The 16,955-nt window shown below is 44.2% G+C and overlaps 1 protein-coding gene across 3 annotated transcripts in view; it reads left to right on the top strand.

The window, feature by feature from the left end:
- tmeff2a (transmembrane protein with EGF-like and two follistatin-like domains 2a) overlaps positions 1–16,955 on the top strand; it is a 162,933-nt gene that overhangs the window by 133,266 nt on the left and 12,712 nt on the right. For 2 of the 3 annotated variants that reach the window (NM_001128365.1, XM_073911433.1), the window contains exon 5: positions 7,152–7,251. In NM_001128365.1, the coding sequence (NP_001121837.1) occupies positions 7,152–7,251 (100 nt within the window). The remainder of the gene's footprint in view (positions 1–7,151; positions 7,252–16,955) is intronic. The other variant, XM_068223262.1, reaches the window with a different exon arrangement.

Below are 16,955 nucleotides of genomic sequence, written 5' to 3'. Positions count from 1 at the left end.
GTGCTTCCGTTCCCCTCCTCGGGGAACGAAGGGTTACTTTAGTAACCTCGAACGTTCCCCTTCGGGGGGAACTTCAGCACTATAAGTGGATTTGATTTGTAAAATCCACGCATTGGGAGCCCATTGAAAGCGCCATAATGACTGCACCTTACCAACACCCCCGATGAGGAGATAGTCAAGCAAGCGTGACGCACCCGCATCATGGGGGGCGCGGTCCTCCAACGTGTCCCTGGCCCTAATTTATCCTACTTCAACAGAAGTTTTACGGATTTAGATATATTTTTGGGGAAGTCGTGAGCATCTAGATAATTCTAGGAAATACGACAGTACGTTGGGAAGCGTGCAATCCCGATAGGGAGGACGCTGCGGAGGCCATCCGTTACCCGAGGGGGGATAGATGGCAGAATTTACATATGGACTAGCCCTAAAAAAGGGGGAGTACGCATAGCAAAAGAGTGGTTAGCGGGGAGGGAAGACACGGGTCCGCCCAGGGGGGGGACTTAACCGTGGCGGAATAAGCATATGGGATCGCCTAGTGGGGATCACGCATAGCAGGCACCTTTACCCAAAACGCGGGCTGACCAGCGGGCAGACCTACAACGTAGTGGGCCAGCAAGTGACTCCTCCGCTGAGTCAGTGCTGGGGGCCACGGAGGAATCTGCAGGGCTCACCTGACGGGGAACTTTACTGACAGATAAAAAGGCGCACGTATCTCCGTGTTAGGGAAAATGGCGCAGCAAGCGTGTTTCAACACCCTACCGAATTGTTTCCTCAATCACCAAGGGTTACCTAATACCCTTGAGGAAACCGGCTCCACTCGCAGATTGTAAAACCTTGCAAATGTGTTGGGTGTCACCCAGCCCGCAGCTCTACAGAAGTCTGTTAGAGGGGCGCCGCGTGCGCGCGCTCGAGAGGATGCGAAACTCCGAGTGGAGTGCGCACGCGCTCTCGGGGGACGCGGCTCATCTCGGCTCTGATAGTGAAAGAAAGGCATCCACAATCTAGTGGGAACTTATTTCGGTACGGCACTTCCCTGCTGCCGACCGTTATAACAGACGAAGAGCTGCTCAGATGATCTAAACTCTGAGTGCGGTCCGGATAATACGCAAAACGCGAACTGGACAATAAAGAAGGGCTGGGTCTGCCTCCTCCGAGGGCAGCGCTTGCAGGCTCACTACCTCGTATTAAAACGGAGTGGTAGGAACCTTGGGCACATATCGCGGGCGGGGTCTCAGGACGTGAGAGAAGCCAGCCCAATTACAGGCACGAGTCACTGACCGAAAAATGCCTCCGGGTCCCCGACCCTCTAATCGATATCAACGCGACCAGCAGAGCTGTCTTCAGGGACAGAAAGATACTGAGTCGAGGATCGAAGGGATCTGACGCGGCTTGTGTAGCGAGGGCGAGATCCTAAGAGGGCATGAGAGGGGGCGGGATGGATTAATTCGCTTAGCGCCCCTGAGGAACCGGATGATGAGGTTATGCGTTCCCACGGTGCTGCCAGCCACCGCGTTATGAGAGCGGAGATGGCAGCCACGTAACCTTGAGTGTGGAGGGCGACAGCCTGCTCTCCAGCTTCTCTCGGCGTAAAGAAAGCACAACGCTGATCTGGCAAATTACGGGGGTCTTCTCAGCGAGAGACACACCATTCAGTGAATAGACTCCACGTCAGGGCATAGGCGCGCTCGGGGAGGGGGCTCTAGCCCGAGTGACGGTATTAGCCACCGCAATCGGAGGTTACCTAAGTCTTCCTCGCGTCTAAAATCTCTTCAAAGATCGGCGAGGGTGCCAGGTGGTGCCCTGTCCCTGAGAGAGTAGGTGCTCTCTCGAAGGGACTGCCAGGGGAGGGCTATCGCGAGGGAGAGCTCTGACATCCAGGTCCGGTTGAGCCAGAGGGGCGCAACCAGCAACCTGTTCCTCGTCCTCTTCCTGACCTTGCACAGTAACTGCGCGAGCAGGCTCACTGGGGGAAACGCGTATTTGCGCGTGCACCGAGGCCAGCTGTAAGCCAGTGCATCCCTGCCGAGAGCACTCGGTCAGGGAAAGAACAACTAGCAATGAGCGATCTCGGGGGAAGCAACAGATCGATCTGGGCTTCCCCGAATCGCGCCCATATCAGCTGAACAGACTCGGGGTGGAGTCTCCATTCTCCAGGACGCAAGGCTGCCGTGAGAGCGCATCGGCTGCACGGTTGAGCTTGCCTTAATATGAATGGTGTGCAGCGATTTCAGCCGCGGATGACTCCAGAGGAGCAGACGGCGGGCGAGCTGAGACATGCGGCGAGAGCGCATACCCCCTATACGGCTGATATACGCCACCGCCGCCGTACTGTCCGTCCTGACCAGCACGTGTTGCCGCTCCAGCACCGGAAAAAAACGGTGGAGAGCGAGGAACACTGCCAACAGCTCCAGGCGATATGCCAATGCAACTGGGTACCTTTCCACAGGTCCGCAGCCGCATGCCCGCAACGCACAGCCCCCCAGCCCGTGTTGGAAGTGTCTGCTGAAACGACAACAAGACTGGACGCCTGTTCTAGAGACACCCAGGTCTGTAGGAACGAGGGGTCGCTCCAAGGGCTGAGGGCGCGGCGACACAGCGCAGTAACAGAGACTCGGTGTGCGCGCGCGTGCCATGCGCGTCTGGGGACTCGATCGTGAAGCCAGTGCTGAAGTGGTCTCATATAGAATAATCCGAGCGGCATGAAGCGGCTGCGGATGCCATATGCCCCAGGAGCCTCTGAAATAGTTTCAGTGGGACCACTATTTTACTGTCGAGCTCTCTCAGACAGTACAGCATCAGCTGAGCGCGCTCTCCGGAGAGGCGCGCTGCCATGGTGACCGAGTCCAGCTCCAGCCCGAGAGAAGAGATCCTCTGCACGGGGGCGAGTTTGCTCTTTTCTCGGTTGACCTGAAACCCCCACAGGTGGAAGTGCCAGAGCACTTTGTCTCTGTGCATAATCAACTGCTCTGAGAGAGGGCAAAAATCAGCCAGTCGTAAAGAAATTGAGTATGCAGATGCCCGCGAGCCGAAGGGGCGCTGAGGCACCCTCCGCGGGCTTGGTGAGGACCCGCGGAGACAGAGAGAGCCCGAAGGGGAGGGCTTTGTATTGCCAAGCTCGACCTTCAAACGCAAACCGCAGAAACTGTCGGTGGCGAGGAAGAGTGGAGACATGGAAATACGCGTCCATCAGGTCTAATGCTGCAGACCAACCCAGAGGACGAACGCACCGGAGGATGCGCTTCTGCGTGAGCATTCTGAACGGCAGCTTGTGCAGGCAGCGGTTCAAAACGCGCAGATCTAGGATTGGCCGTGACCCACCGCTCTTTTGGGCACGATGAAGCGTGGGCTGTAAAACCCGCTCTCCATCTCGGCTGGAGGGAGCGGCTCGATTGCATCCTTCGCCAGGAGGACAGCAATCTCCTCTCGCAAGACAGGGGCGGACAGGGGGCTGACCCTGGTGAATACACACCCGTGACTTGGGGGGCCGTTTCGCGAACTGAATCGCATAGCCGAGTCTGATTGTGCGTATGAGCCACCGCGAAGAGCTGGCCCGCGCTAACCAGGCAGGCAGAGCTCTCGCTAATGGACTCATCGCTACAATCGCTGACGTACCAGCAGTGGGGCAGCGCGGAGTGGGTGTGCTGATCCGGGAAGCTCGCGGGTCCCACGGAAAAGCTGGAGGTGAGATATTTGCTCTCACTCCAAACCCGAGCTCCGGAGGGGAGGCTCGAGGGGTGGGAGAAAGGAGACCGTCCTCCCAGCGCTCGTGAGCCACTGGCGAAACGCACCGAATCTGCAAGCTAGAAAGCATAGCGTCCCAGACTGGCAGATTTCGGGCTGTCACATCTGGGGAAGTGAAAAGTGCCCTTTCATAATGTTTTCATGGCAGTAAAAAGTGCCGTTGGAAATGGGGCCCCGCCCTCCAGCGGGGAAAGAGCAAGTTCCCTCTTCTCCAGATGGCCTGTCCCAGGGGCGCTTCGCGGTCCGTTGCCGGACTTAGCGGCGTTCTGGGCAGGGGGGCTGCCTGCTTCCGAGGTGCCCGACGCGCTCGCTTCGCCTGAGGCGTGTGCGGGGGCGGAGCAGCTCTCGTAGGCGGGCGCCTTCGGCGAGGAGCAGGTATGAATGGCACGGCGGGCGGAGCGGGCTACGGACCGCCGATAAGACATCACCCACCAACTGCTCTCTCACCGCCTTGAATTCCTGGGTGAATTCACAGACAGTGTCGCCGAACCTGGCTGGGGATATGGGGAAGTCAAGAAAGCGGACTTTGTCGACTTTGCGCATATCAGCCAGGGGTGGCGCTCCTGGACCACTAATGTGGACATCGTCCTTCCCAACGCACACGCAGCGGACTCAGTAGTCCGAAGAGCTAAGTCGGCGGCGGTGCGAAGCTCGTAAGCCTGGGTTGGACCCACCCTCGTGCAGCTCGGCCAGCGCCTGCGCTTGATAGCGCTAGTAGGTGGCTATCGCATGCAAGGCTGAAGCAGCCTGGCCCGCAGCTATGTAAGCTCTAGCTCCGAGGGAGGTAGATAACTTACAGGCTTTGGATGGGAGACGAGGCGGATCCCGCCAAGAAGAGGCGCCGCGCGGATTTACCGCCATCGCGCACTCAACCTGAGGAATCGCCACATACCCCCTGGCTGTTTCACCGTCAAGAGTGGTTAGGGTGGAGGAACACGCAGCACGAGCAGAAAAAAGTGCTTTACAAGACCGCGTGAGCCTACTGTGCACCTCCGGGAAGAAGGGAACGCCCCTCTAGTCGGTCCGGCCGCGGAGCTGGGGGATAAACCATCTCCAACCCACGGCCGAAGCAGCCCGGGAAAGCACGGCTAACATGTCCGTTTCAGGATCCGTAGTGACAGCGCTCACCAGCCCGAAGGGGGCGAGCGGGTCTGGATCATCATCGGACAATGAAAGCCCACCCTCCGATGCCGCGGTGGACATCTGGTCTCCGGTGTCATCGGGCGTAAGGGCTACCATCTGTTAGACGGATCGCTTCCCCCGCCCGAAGCTTGGTTGGAGCGCTTAGAGGAGCGGGAGGTCCGCGGGCCCGTGGGCGACGGATTATCTCTCGCTGAAACCCTCAGATCTGCCCGAGTGCCCGCTGCAGAGCAGGGGACAACTGGGGTGGTTCACCCTTTTGCAAAGGCTAACCGCGATCTTGCGCAACAGTCATGGCATCGCAATGACGACATGAACTGCCCGCGAGCAGCGCATTAACATGCTGGACCCCCAGACATGTAACGCAGTGCCCGCGCCCATCATCCGAGGACAGGAAACCACCGCATCCAGAAACGCACAGTCGGAGCGCCGTCCTGATAAGGACGTGCTGCACGACTGTGTTGCTCTTTCTGTGAAGTTTGCAACTTTATACGCACCGCTCTGGAGGACCGGACCCAAAGAACGCCAGGCAAGGGAGAAACCCAGCTCGACCGTCTGCCACTGCGTGTACACACTCTGGACCGGGAGAATGCTCTCGTTCGCTCAGAATCGCTGGTCACAGCAGGAGGAACCCTCATCGACTCGATCAGAAAGTCTCTGAAGCGAAAAGGATAGCGTCTGCTGGCGCCAGGTGAGCTTATATACTCAGTTGATTGCTTATGCCGCTCACCTGCGCAGGCTTGCGCTGCCAATTCATTCTTAATTGGCCCGTTCAATACTCTTTCAGACGAGTAGCTTCTGAACCGAACCTCCCAATGCGTGGATTTTACAAATCAAATCCACTTATAGTGCTGAAGTTCCCCCCGAAGGGGAACTGGAAATTTAAGCTGGCAGGTGAATAGAGTTCCTTGAAAATTCCTTTCATCAGTGTTCTTTTTCAAATATCTCATTTATATTTTATACTGTACATCAGAATTTATATAACTCACGTAAAGTGAGCATGAAGGTTAAGGTGTACTTTTGTGATACAATTGTGATGTACATCCAATTAAACAGTCTTAAATTGAGAGAAAAATATGTAGGGCCGTGCATGATTTCCTTTAGGAACCGATTGGATTGTTGGAAGATGGGCATTGGTAACAAAATGGAGGAAGATTGACCATGAAAGCAGAATAGAACTGAGACACGCAGTAATGGCCCCGCCCTAAAGGCATTCCATGTGACCAGAAGTGAGGAAGTCTTTTCGAGGGGTCAGGAAAGATTATGGTATTTGATTAAAGATTATGAGGGCAAATTCATTTTTGCACAGATATAATATTTATAACAAGCACTATTATTCATTCATTAATTTTCTTTTTCGGCTTAGTCCCTTTATTAATCAGGGGTCGCCACAGCGGAATGAACCACCAGCTGCATTCACACAGACACACTAAGGCCAATTTAGTTTACTCAATTGACCTATAGCATATGTCTTTGGACTGTGGCAGAAACCGGAGCACCTGGAGGAAACACACACAAACACAGGGAGAACATACAAACTCCACACAAATGCCAGGAACCTTCTTGCTGTGAGGCGATTGTGCTACTCACTGCGCCACCATGCTGCCCCCAAGCATTTTTATATAATCAAAAAATAGGATGAGTAAAGTTTGATTTCATGCTGACTTTATACTGATCTGTAAGAGCATTTGTTATTGTCATTAATCCAAAATCAGGATCAACAGCACCTGTGACTTCAGAATAGTTTGTTATGCAAGTTTACTACATTTGTTTTCTTTTCTTATACTTCCTTTATTTTATTCTCCTGCCTTTCTATTCTCTACTCTGTCTTTGCAGTCTAAGTTTTAAAAATAGCACCTTATAATGGAGGGTCAGGATCCAAAGGGGAACGATGATCCTCCGAGGAGGAGACGTAATTTAAATTCCATGGCGTACAGGATTGCTTTTCCCCGTCCACTGATGAGGGCAGATATGCGATAGCGAAGGGCTTTAAGCTGCGGCTCCTGGGAAGCCTGTATCACCAGGGAGCAGGGGCGTCAAATCAGAAATCATCATGATGAAATGAGGAGCGAGGCTGAGGAAAGATCGGGGGGGATTTGAACTTCTCAGGAGAGACAGAGACAAAGACAGAATGAGAATTATGTCTGTCCTCTATCTCTCTATCTATTTATGAATGTTTGCGTGTGAGAGTGATTACATGCTCGTCTTGGCTCATGTAATGTTTGTGACACTCGCAGTGGCTTATTCTGTTCTGTCTTTGTGTATCTAAGCAGGGAACGAGGGTTCAGCGGAGAACGGACAGAAGGAGACATCCACCTGTGACATTTGTCAGTTCGGGGCAGAGTGTGACGTGGATGCAGAAGATGTTTGGTAAGCACAAAACCTGAAATGACAAAAACATTACATTACATTTATCTTGTACTCTTGAGGGGACAGTTCATAAAAATATTTTTGTTTGTTTGTTTGTTTTTGTCATGATTTGTCATTTTAAAGCTGTATGATTTTTATTTTATTTTTTTTTGTGCATGAATTATTATACTGGAATGTTTAATACAATAAAAATTAAAGAGACAAGAGGCTGCTACAAAATCGAAACAAAACATAGTCAGAACATTTCTCTATGTATTCTAGATCCACATTCAAAGTTGTTAAGAACAATTTCTCTCATTGACTTTTGCCTTTGGCAGCTGTGGTTTCCATTTACTTTTATTGTGTGATGATTATAGCCACAGACATATCACCCTGCAGCCCACAACCGGTTACTCTCTGAAGCTAAGCATGGCTGAGCCTGGTCAGTACCTGGATGGGAGACCACTAGGGAACACTAGGTTGCTGTTGGAAGTGGTGTTAGTGAGGCCAGCAGGGGTAGCTCAACCTGTGGTCTGTGTGAGTCCTAATGCCCCAGTAAAAGTGAAGGGCACACTACACTGTCAGTGGGCTCCGTCTTTCGGATGAGACGTTAATCCGAGATCCTGACTCTCTGTGGTCATAAAAAATTCCATGGCACTTCTCGTGAAACATCAGGGGTGTAACCCCGGTGTCCTGGCCAAAGTCCCTCTATCGGCCCTTACGATCATGGCTTCCCAATCATCCCCTTCCACAGAATTGGCTCTATCACTGTCTCTCCACTCCACCAATAGCTGGTGTGTGGTAAGCTCACTGGTGCCGTTGTCCTGTGGCTGCTGTCGCATCATCCAAGTGGATGCTGCACACTGGTGGTGGTGTGGAGAGACCCCCCAATAAATATTTCCATATCTCAATGTAGGCGTTCTGTAGTTTTTTATTTGTATTTTGTTTTATCTTATATGGGATATGTGGGTGATATTAGGTTTCTTCCCATACAAGACAAAATCTTAGTTAATTGTAAATAAATAATCCATTGAATAAAAATAAATAATCCATTGATTTTTGGTATAAAAAAAGAAAGAAACAAGCATAATGCCGAACCATGAAATGTATTTTTGGCTATTATTATATGCGCATAAAATAATACACTACCTGACAAAAGTCTTGTCATCGATCCCAGTTCTAAGAGAAGCAAATAATAACTTGACTTCTAGTTGATCATTTGGAAAAATGGCAGAAAGTAGATTTTTATTTTATGATATTACGTTTCTTCCCATACATAAGCGAATCTCAGTTAATTGTAATAGAAACTTTGAGAACTTGCCCTTGATAAACAAGATAAAAACAAGGCCAGTTTCTGATGAACAGCCTCTTAGCACCAGCATTGAGAACTCATTAATATTCAGTACAAAAATAAGTCACTTTGTGCTTCTAAAAACATCTTTATGCAGTTTTCAGAAATGGTTTTCCGTTCTGGAGAATCTATCTGAGTTGTAAACATGTGAAAAAATCATGACTCACATGATATATTTAAAGTCCACCCGTGGATGTGCAGACGGAGGTTTTGGTTGCCCTGAGCATCAGTGAGCAGCTCAAGCTGTCAGCAGGAGTGAGGGAGACTACCCTTTACAGTGGCGCCCCCAGAAAATTTTCTTAGGGGTGGCCAGAAGAGGCCGCACCAAATCTTGGGGTGGCACACAAAGAAAAATAATGAATTCAGTGTAATGTTATATTTTTGTTTCTGGTAAATGAAATAATGTAGTTTTATTCATTTAATTAATTCTACTTGAAATATTGCAATTTATTCTTTGAAATAATTCAGCAAGTACATGTGCAAACCAAATAAAAATCTATGTTTAGTTTTAAAACACTTTTCATATACTGTATAAATGACTTCTTTTTTTACGTGCCTTTATTGTACATCATACGAGATATGCCATGTCTAAAATTAATGAAGATTAATGAGTTTATTATTCCCAGTGATGGGTTGCAGCTGGAAGGGCATCCGCTGTGTAAAAATGTGCTAGATAAGTTGGCGGTTCATTCTGCTGTGGTGACCCTGGATTAATAAAGGGACTAAGCCGAAAAGAAAATGAATGAAAGAATAATGAGTTTATTAATTACCCAAACAAATGAACAAACTGAACAAAAGGCATTACTATACACACTCACTATACCTAATAATATTATTTATCCATATTGCTTTTTGAACCATTTTATTAATGCAGCTTCTTCTATTGATATACTGTAGCTTAAGGTAAATATTAAATAGCCATTGCTGTCTATTGAAGGTGTGTGTGTGCTGTCAAGGACGAACGGGGAGGGTAGTGGCGGTTCTAGTTTAAATGACACCCTTGGCGAACCACCCTATACATCCCCACCTCTCTTGAATTGTTAGATTTGTTATTCAATAAATATAAAAATTTATTTATATTTATTCTAAATAAATACAATTAATATTATTATACAATTATTATTCTAAATAAATAACAGAAATCAGTCCTAAATATTACTGGAAAACAACAACTGGAGTGATATGCCAACATCACTTAAGAAACCTTTTGCATGAAAATTAATTATGACAATTCTAAAGAATACAAAAAATGTATTATAGAATTATCTGTGGTCTTAGACCAGATCATGGCTGAGAAATCATGTTATAAAGTCTTACCTCCCTGACTCATTATCCCTCCTTTCTGCTTTAAAGGCATGCTTAGTGAAATTAACATCATCATCATCATCATCATCATCATCATCATCATCATATTATATAAACTTTAAACGACTTTCAAAACTCGCTGTGTGCCGACACTTCTGCACAAAAGGCTGTTACTCCGGTTTCACGGCGCATGAGCGGTGCCTATTATGTCGGCGTGCATGCAAACAACCAACCGGGATTCACACAGGAGTGCGTGAGGCGCGCGGGAATGGTTTTCCGCGCGCATGCGTCAGTTTGCTTTCACCAGCATTGAACCAGAGGGGGAGAGCTACGTCAGTAACACCAACAATAATTTAGTGACTGCATTTTATTTATTTATTTATGTATTTATTTATTTATCTAAATATTGGGAATTTATAAGTTCATTTAAATCAATAATGTCAACCGCAAAATTATATTGGGGTGGCCACAGGGGTGGCCAGAGTTTACCGAGGGGTGGCCGTGGCCACCCCTGGCCACCCCTTGGAGGCGCCCCTGACCCTTTAATCTTAATAGAAGAAGGCCTCTCTTCCTCCCTCCTGCCCGTCTCTCTCAGGACGTCTGAGGAGAATTACATGTCGGCCTTGGCAAAGACAGCCTGTAGATTCACTAAAGATTCTGCAAGCACTGGCTGGAGAGCTGGGCTGTTTAGAAGCATCAGAATGAAACAGGCCGGCCTCTTCGTCCTCTGAGATATCAGCACAATTTGAGGCATTTATGCCTGAGTCGTAGGGATGGTCCCACGACAGGCCCCTCGCTTCAATACACTTGACTGCAGATGATTCACTCACCTCACTGTTCCTCTATAAAACACTCCACCTCTCTCCGCAGACCTCCTTTTTTTAGTCTTGCTCTATTATTCTGTCCTCCTACGTCATTTGAAAGGATTACTGATAAAATCAGATGAGGGATTATAAATAAAATCAATGCTATAAGCTGCGTTAATAACGTGTCTGTGTGTGTTTGTGCAGTGACAAGGCCTCGATCTGTTTGGCTGTTTTTTTATTTCACTAGTCTGCAAGTGTGTTTGATACAGAGATTGAAAGACTGTAATAATGATTTCAGTTTAGTTATGTCAGCAAAATGCTGCATTTTATTAATATCCAAATACCTTGCACATGCAAATAGTGCAGATAATATTAATTGATTGTTTGTGATTTGCATTTCTGACATCTTTTGCAATGTGTTCTGAGATTGTCTGCAATTAATTTAAGGTTGAATTTGGTTAGAATTTTTATTATTGTACTGATGTCTGGTGTTTAGGTGTTTTCAGTTTGAATCAGCAGTTGGAATCAGCCATACATAAGATGTTAAAAAAATATTTAACCCTCTTCACATTTTTTTTTCCGCAGCGGAAGTCATCATACCTGTAGTTGGGACAACTTAGAGCGCAGTGAATGGCAGAGTACAACAAATAATGTTTTTACAATCTTATTTGTTAAAAAAAAAAGCAAAAAAAAAATTCCATGATGATTTTTTTTAAAATTCTGTACAACTGATAATGGCAGCCAGAGGAGAGGCTAAGGTCAAATTTACTGTTCTGTACTGCCCATAGACGTTGCATTAGAAACACCTCGCACAAGTGGTATATTATTTTTTGCAATTAAAAGCAAAGATGATAGAATACATACATAAATACATATACAGTAAATGTTCATACGTATTTTTAAAAATTGAAATATAAAAAACGTTCAAGTATTGAAGATGCTAATGACCGTTAAACATGTCATAACAGGCTTGTGAAAAGGGTCGATAGTGCTGGTGTGTTTTGGGTTTGTTTGTAACAATTATTTTCTGTTTATTGTGTGCACGTTGGTCAGAAAATTAATTATATCTGACATTTATTTCTTGTTAGCTTTGATCTACCATGAAGGGAATAGTAAAAACATTATTTAACATTTCAGTAGATCAATTTAATTATTATTAGCAATTATCTTCCATACAAGTGTTTATAATGTGTTTTTTATACATTATTTAATACAATTTTAATTACATAATAACATTTAAAATCGAATGGATTTAGGTACAGTACTTATTTGTATTTATAGTATTTACTGTAGTGTTGTATTTATATTTATTTACTTTATTTATTTGTTTATATATAATATAACGCATTAAAGAATTGCAGTGAGATGATTGCTGTGACAATACTAGAAAAACACATGTGAGTAACATTAAATGTTCTTAGACCTTACTTTTGTCATAGCAACATTTCACACTGACTTAATCAGATTTACTGTGCAAACAAAAACAGGAAATCAGGAAAGAGAGAGTTCATGCATTAAATAACTTAATCTGTAAATAGCCTATAAACAAACCCAATATATTTGAATTTTTTTCTATTTTAACACGGATGGATGGATGGATGGATGGATGGATGGATGGATGGATGGATGGATGGATGGATGGATGGATGGATGGATGGATAAAAGAACCAAGCTTGTTCTAAGACACAGTAACGAAGTTAACACCACTAATCTGAACTGAACATTTGAAACAGTAGTATGAAAACCCCCCAGACCTTCAGTATCATAGAAAGCAGAGAGTGATCCTCACCAAGCACAGACAGTCATCCTAATCCAACCACTGAGACAAGAGTGTGTGAGTAAAGGGCAGCCGGACAGACAGAAAGCCCACAGGCCATGCTGGAGAAGTTTAGATAACAGAGAAACCACATAGCTCTTACAAATCAATAAGACATATCCCCTCACTCAACAAGATAAACACACCCTCACACTCACACTCACTCTCTCTCTCTCACACACACACACACACACTCACACACACACACACACATACTTCGAGCCAAACAAGCTGATTTTTTAAGGAAATCTTGACCTTTTGGTTTGATTCACTCACAAAGCCATTGATACTTGATTTGCTATTGGAAATCTTTAGGGTGTGTGTGTTTGTGTTGAAGCAGTGCACTTGTTCTCTGTGCTTGTGTGTTGTTGATCCTGTGTATTTGCAGTATGTGTGTGTGTGTGTGTGTGTGTGTGTGTGTGTGTGTGTGTGTGTGTGTGTGTGTGTGTGTGTGTGTGTGTGTGTGTGCACGTGCGTGCGTGCATGTGTGTGTGTGTGTGCCTATGTGTTGTTGATTCAGTGCATTTGCAGTGTGGGTGTCTTTTTGTTGATGCAGTGCATTTGCAGTATGTGTGTGTGTGTGTTGTTGATCAGTTTATTTGCAGTATGTGTGTTTGTGCCTGTTTGTTGTTGATGGTGCATTTGCAGAGTGTGTATGTGGGTGGGTGTGTGTGTGTGTGTTGTTAATCCAGTTTATTTGCAGTATGTATGTTTGTTTCTGTTTGTTGTTGATGGTGCAATTGCAGTGTGTGTATGTGGGTGTGTGAGAGTGTTGTTGATCCAATGTATTAACAGTATGTGTGTGTGTGCCTTTGTGTTGTTGATGCAGTGCATTTGCAGTGTGTGTGTGTGTATGTGTGTGTTGTTGATAGTGTATTTGCAGTGTGTGTGTGGGGGGGGGGGGGGGGGGGGTTGTTGATCCAGTGTATTTGCAGTGTTTGAGTGCATGCCTGTTTGTTGTTGATGCAGTGCATTTGCAGCGTGTGCGTGTGTGTGTGTGTATGTGCGCGCACGCGTGTGTGTGTGTGGGTGTGTGTGTGTGTGTGTGTGTTTCTAGAGAATGTGAGAGGCAACATTAAATATTCATGCTCTCAAGACACATTAGACTTTATGACCACTACAGACGGTCATATTGAAGAGCAAATATGTGTGTGTGTTTGTGTGAGCATTACCGGTGCTCCACAATAAATACATCTCAGTATCATTGTGGCTTATTGTTTTTATCTCACATCCACTGTTCCTGGGGATGTCTCTAAATTACTATGCATTACAGATCTCAATTAGCAATTGCAAACAATCAAAGCTGCCCTTCAGTTGACTCCACACCACAGTTCAATTCAGTCAGCGTCTGAATGTTTTTGCTCTCACATTTGTAGTCGTTTTGCATTATAACACAGCTTACAAAGCAGCTTTTTGCTTCAATAAAGCTCACGGGATGGATGAAATATTAAAGAAAAAGAAAAAAAACATGCACAGACAAACATGATGACAGATTTATAATTATACTGTCGTCAGTTTTCTGCAGTGAGAAGTGACTAGGGACGGCAGTTTAATTGTCATTTCGGCTCAATGTGTTGCTGTAGTGGCACACAGATGACAAGTACACACACTTTAGAGAGCAAAAAAGTAAATAAATACCTGTCTTTAGAATAAACAGGCTGTATGATTGTGTCAAATACTAATAAAGTTGAAGTCAGATTTATTAGCCACCCTGAATTATTAGCCCCCATGTTTCTGTTTTTCATCTCTAATAACTGATTTTTTTATCTTTGCCATGATGACAGTAAGTAATATTTCACTAGATATTTTTCAAGACACTTCTATACAGCTTAAAGTGACATTTAAAGGCTTCACTTGGTTAATTATGTTAATCATCCAGGTTAGGGTTATTAGGCAAGTTATTGTATAAGGATGGTTTGTTCTGTAGACTATCAAAAACAAAATTAGCTTGAATGAGATAATAATTTCGACCTTAAAATGGGTTTTAAAAAATTATAAACTGCTTTTATTCTAGACAAAATAAAACAAATGTGACTTTCTCCAGAAGAAAAAAATATTATGGGACATCCTGTAAAAATTTCCTTGCTCTGTTAAGCATCATTTGGGAAATATTTAAAATAGAAAAAAATAAATCTGGGCTAATAAAAAAATAAATAAGGCTAATAAATCTGACTTTAACTGTATGTGACCCTGGTCCACAAAACCACTCAATCTTTTTAGATTTTGAGATTAATACATCAACTGAAAGCTGAATAAATATAAATAAATGTGCTTTCCATTGGTGTAAACTCTAGTACGGTCAGGATAAAGCAATTTAAAACATGAAAAAAAATTGTGTATATCTTTTTATTATGGTATTCACTAAAACAATGCAATTGTTATTATAACATTCCATTTAACATTTGGACATGTTATTGTGCACACAATAACATTTCCAAAAATAAAAAAGGAAAAGAAAAGAAGTAATAGGTACAGCAAATATATGAAACAAAACAACCCCATTAAATCCCACCCTAACCATGGGAATAAATCATGCGGGGTTCAAAGAAAATTAAATATTGAGAGAATCACCTTTAAAATGAAATACAGTTTATGAAGTACTTAGCATGTTGCTAATCAAAAATACATTTTGATATAGCTCCGGTTTCCCCCGCAGTCCAATGACATGTGGTACAGGTTAATTGAGTAGGCTAAATTGTCCGTAGTGTATGAGTGCGTGTGGTGAATGTTTCCCAGAGATGGGTTGCGGCTGAAAGGGCATCCGCTGCATAAAATATGGATAAATTGGCGGTTCATTCTGCTGCTGTTACCAAAGATTAATAAAGGGACTAAACCGACAAGAAAATGAATGAATGAATGAATGAATGGCATTTTGATATAGGAAATTTAATTCAATAACTTTTGGTAAAAAAGAAAAATGCATAATGTCAAACCATGCAAATTTTTTGCTAATTATTATATGCACAACACTGCTTTTGTGGTCCAACTTCACATCAGTCACAAGTCTTGTCGTGAATCCCAGTTAAGAGCAACAAATAACAACTTTAGTTTAGTTTAACAACTTCAATAATCCTACAAGGGGCAATTAAACAAGGGCAGTAGCATCATGATAACACATATAAAGACAAATCACTTACAAAGGAAATATTAAAAAAAACACAATTCAACCTGCTTCATAATAACTTTTTAAATAGTACTAAAACAGCAATAAATAATAAAGAAAAATGCAATAAGAAACCACCTATACATTAAACATTTTAGAACTTGCTAAAATGTAAGGGTATATACCTTATTGCCTCAGGAACAAAGGTAAATCTATATCTATTTATACATTTATATCTAAGGTTGTTAAACTAAACCATAACTTGACATCTAGTCGATCATTTGAAAAAGTGGTAGAAGGTAAATTTTTCACATAAATCATCTGTTGAACTGTGAAACCCACATGGACCCAAGATTCTCACAATAAAAATCAGTCAGGTTTGGTGAAGCAAAGTTGTGGTTTGGGGTTACATTCATTAAGGGGGCATGCCAGAGTAGATGGCAACATCAAAGAGCCTGAGGTATCAAGACATTTGTGCTGCCCATTACATTACAAACCACAGGCAAGGGCAAATTCTTCAGCAGGATAGCGCTCCTATACATCAGCCTCAAAGTTACTGAAAGCAAAAAAGGTCAAGGTGCTCCAGGATTGGCCAGCCGAGTCTCCAGACATGAACATTATTGAGCATGGGGTAAGATGAAGGAAGAGGCATTAAAGATGAATCTAAAGGATCTTTATGAACTCTGAGAGTCTTGCAAGAAGGCTTTCTTTGCCATTCCTGATGACTTTATTAGTAAGTTGTCTGAGTCATTGCAGAGATGTATGGATGCAGTCCTCCAAGCTTATGGGAGTCATATACAATATTAATTCTTTTTTCACTGCACCATGACTTTATATTCTATACTGTATATTATTTCTGACAAGACTTTTCTCTAAGCAAAGTCAGACCTTACTGTCTTAATTAAATAATTAAAAGTCAAGGCATGATCATATTTTATTTTGGTAAAAAAGGGTCATCTAGAGGTCTTTGTCTTTGATATAAGCCTCTTCTGATACCAAATAATCAACTAGAAGTCAAGTTATTATTTTTTGTTCCTAAAACTTGGATAGGCAACAATACTATTATCAGGTAGTGTATACCTTATACGCCTTAAATGCAGATCATATAATGAAAACTAAATGACCACTTTTCCATTTTCACAGAAATGAACAACCAATTTACACACAAATGCAAAGACTGCATGCGTTGCCTGTTTCAAACTTAAGAAACTCAGGGTTTGAATGCATTTTTGTCTCCTCCTTAGAAGCGCATCACCTTTTGTACTCGCATACGCATGCAAATGCTCATTACCGTCACTAATGAAGGTATGTGAATAAGAGCAGCCATTAAAATGAGCAAAGGAA

The sequence above is a fragment of the Danio rerio genome, chromosome 9, assembly GCF_049306965.1.
Source record: "Danio rerio strain Tuebingen ecotype United States chromosome 9, GRCz12tu, whole genome shotgun sequence".
NCBI lineage: Eukaryota > Metazoa > Chordata > Actinopteri > Cypriniformes > Danionidae > Danio > Danio rerio.
The sequence above is the reverse complement of the archived record's forward strand: the minus strand, read 5'-3'. Positions and strand labels throughout refer to the sequence as shown.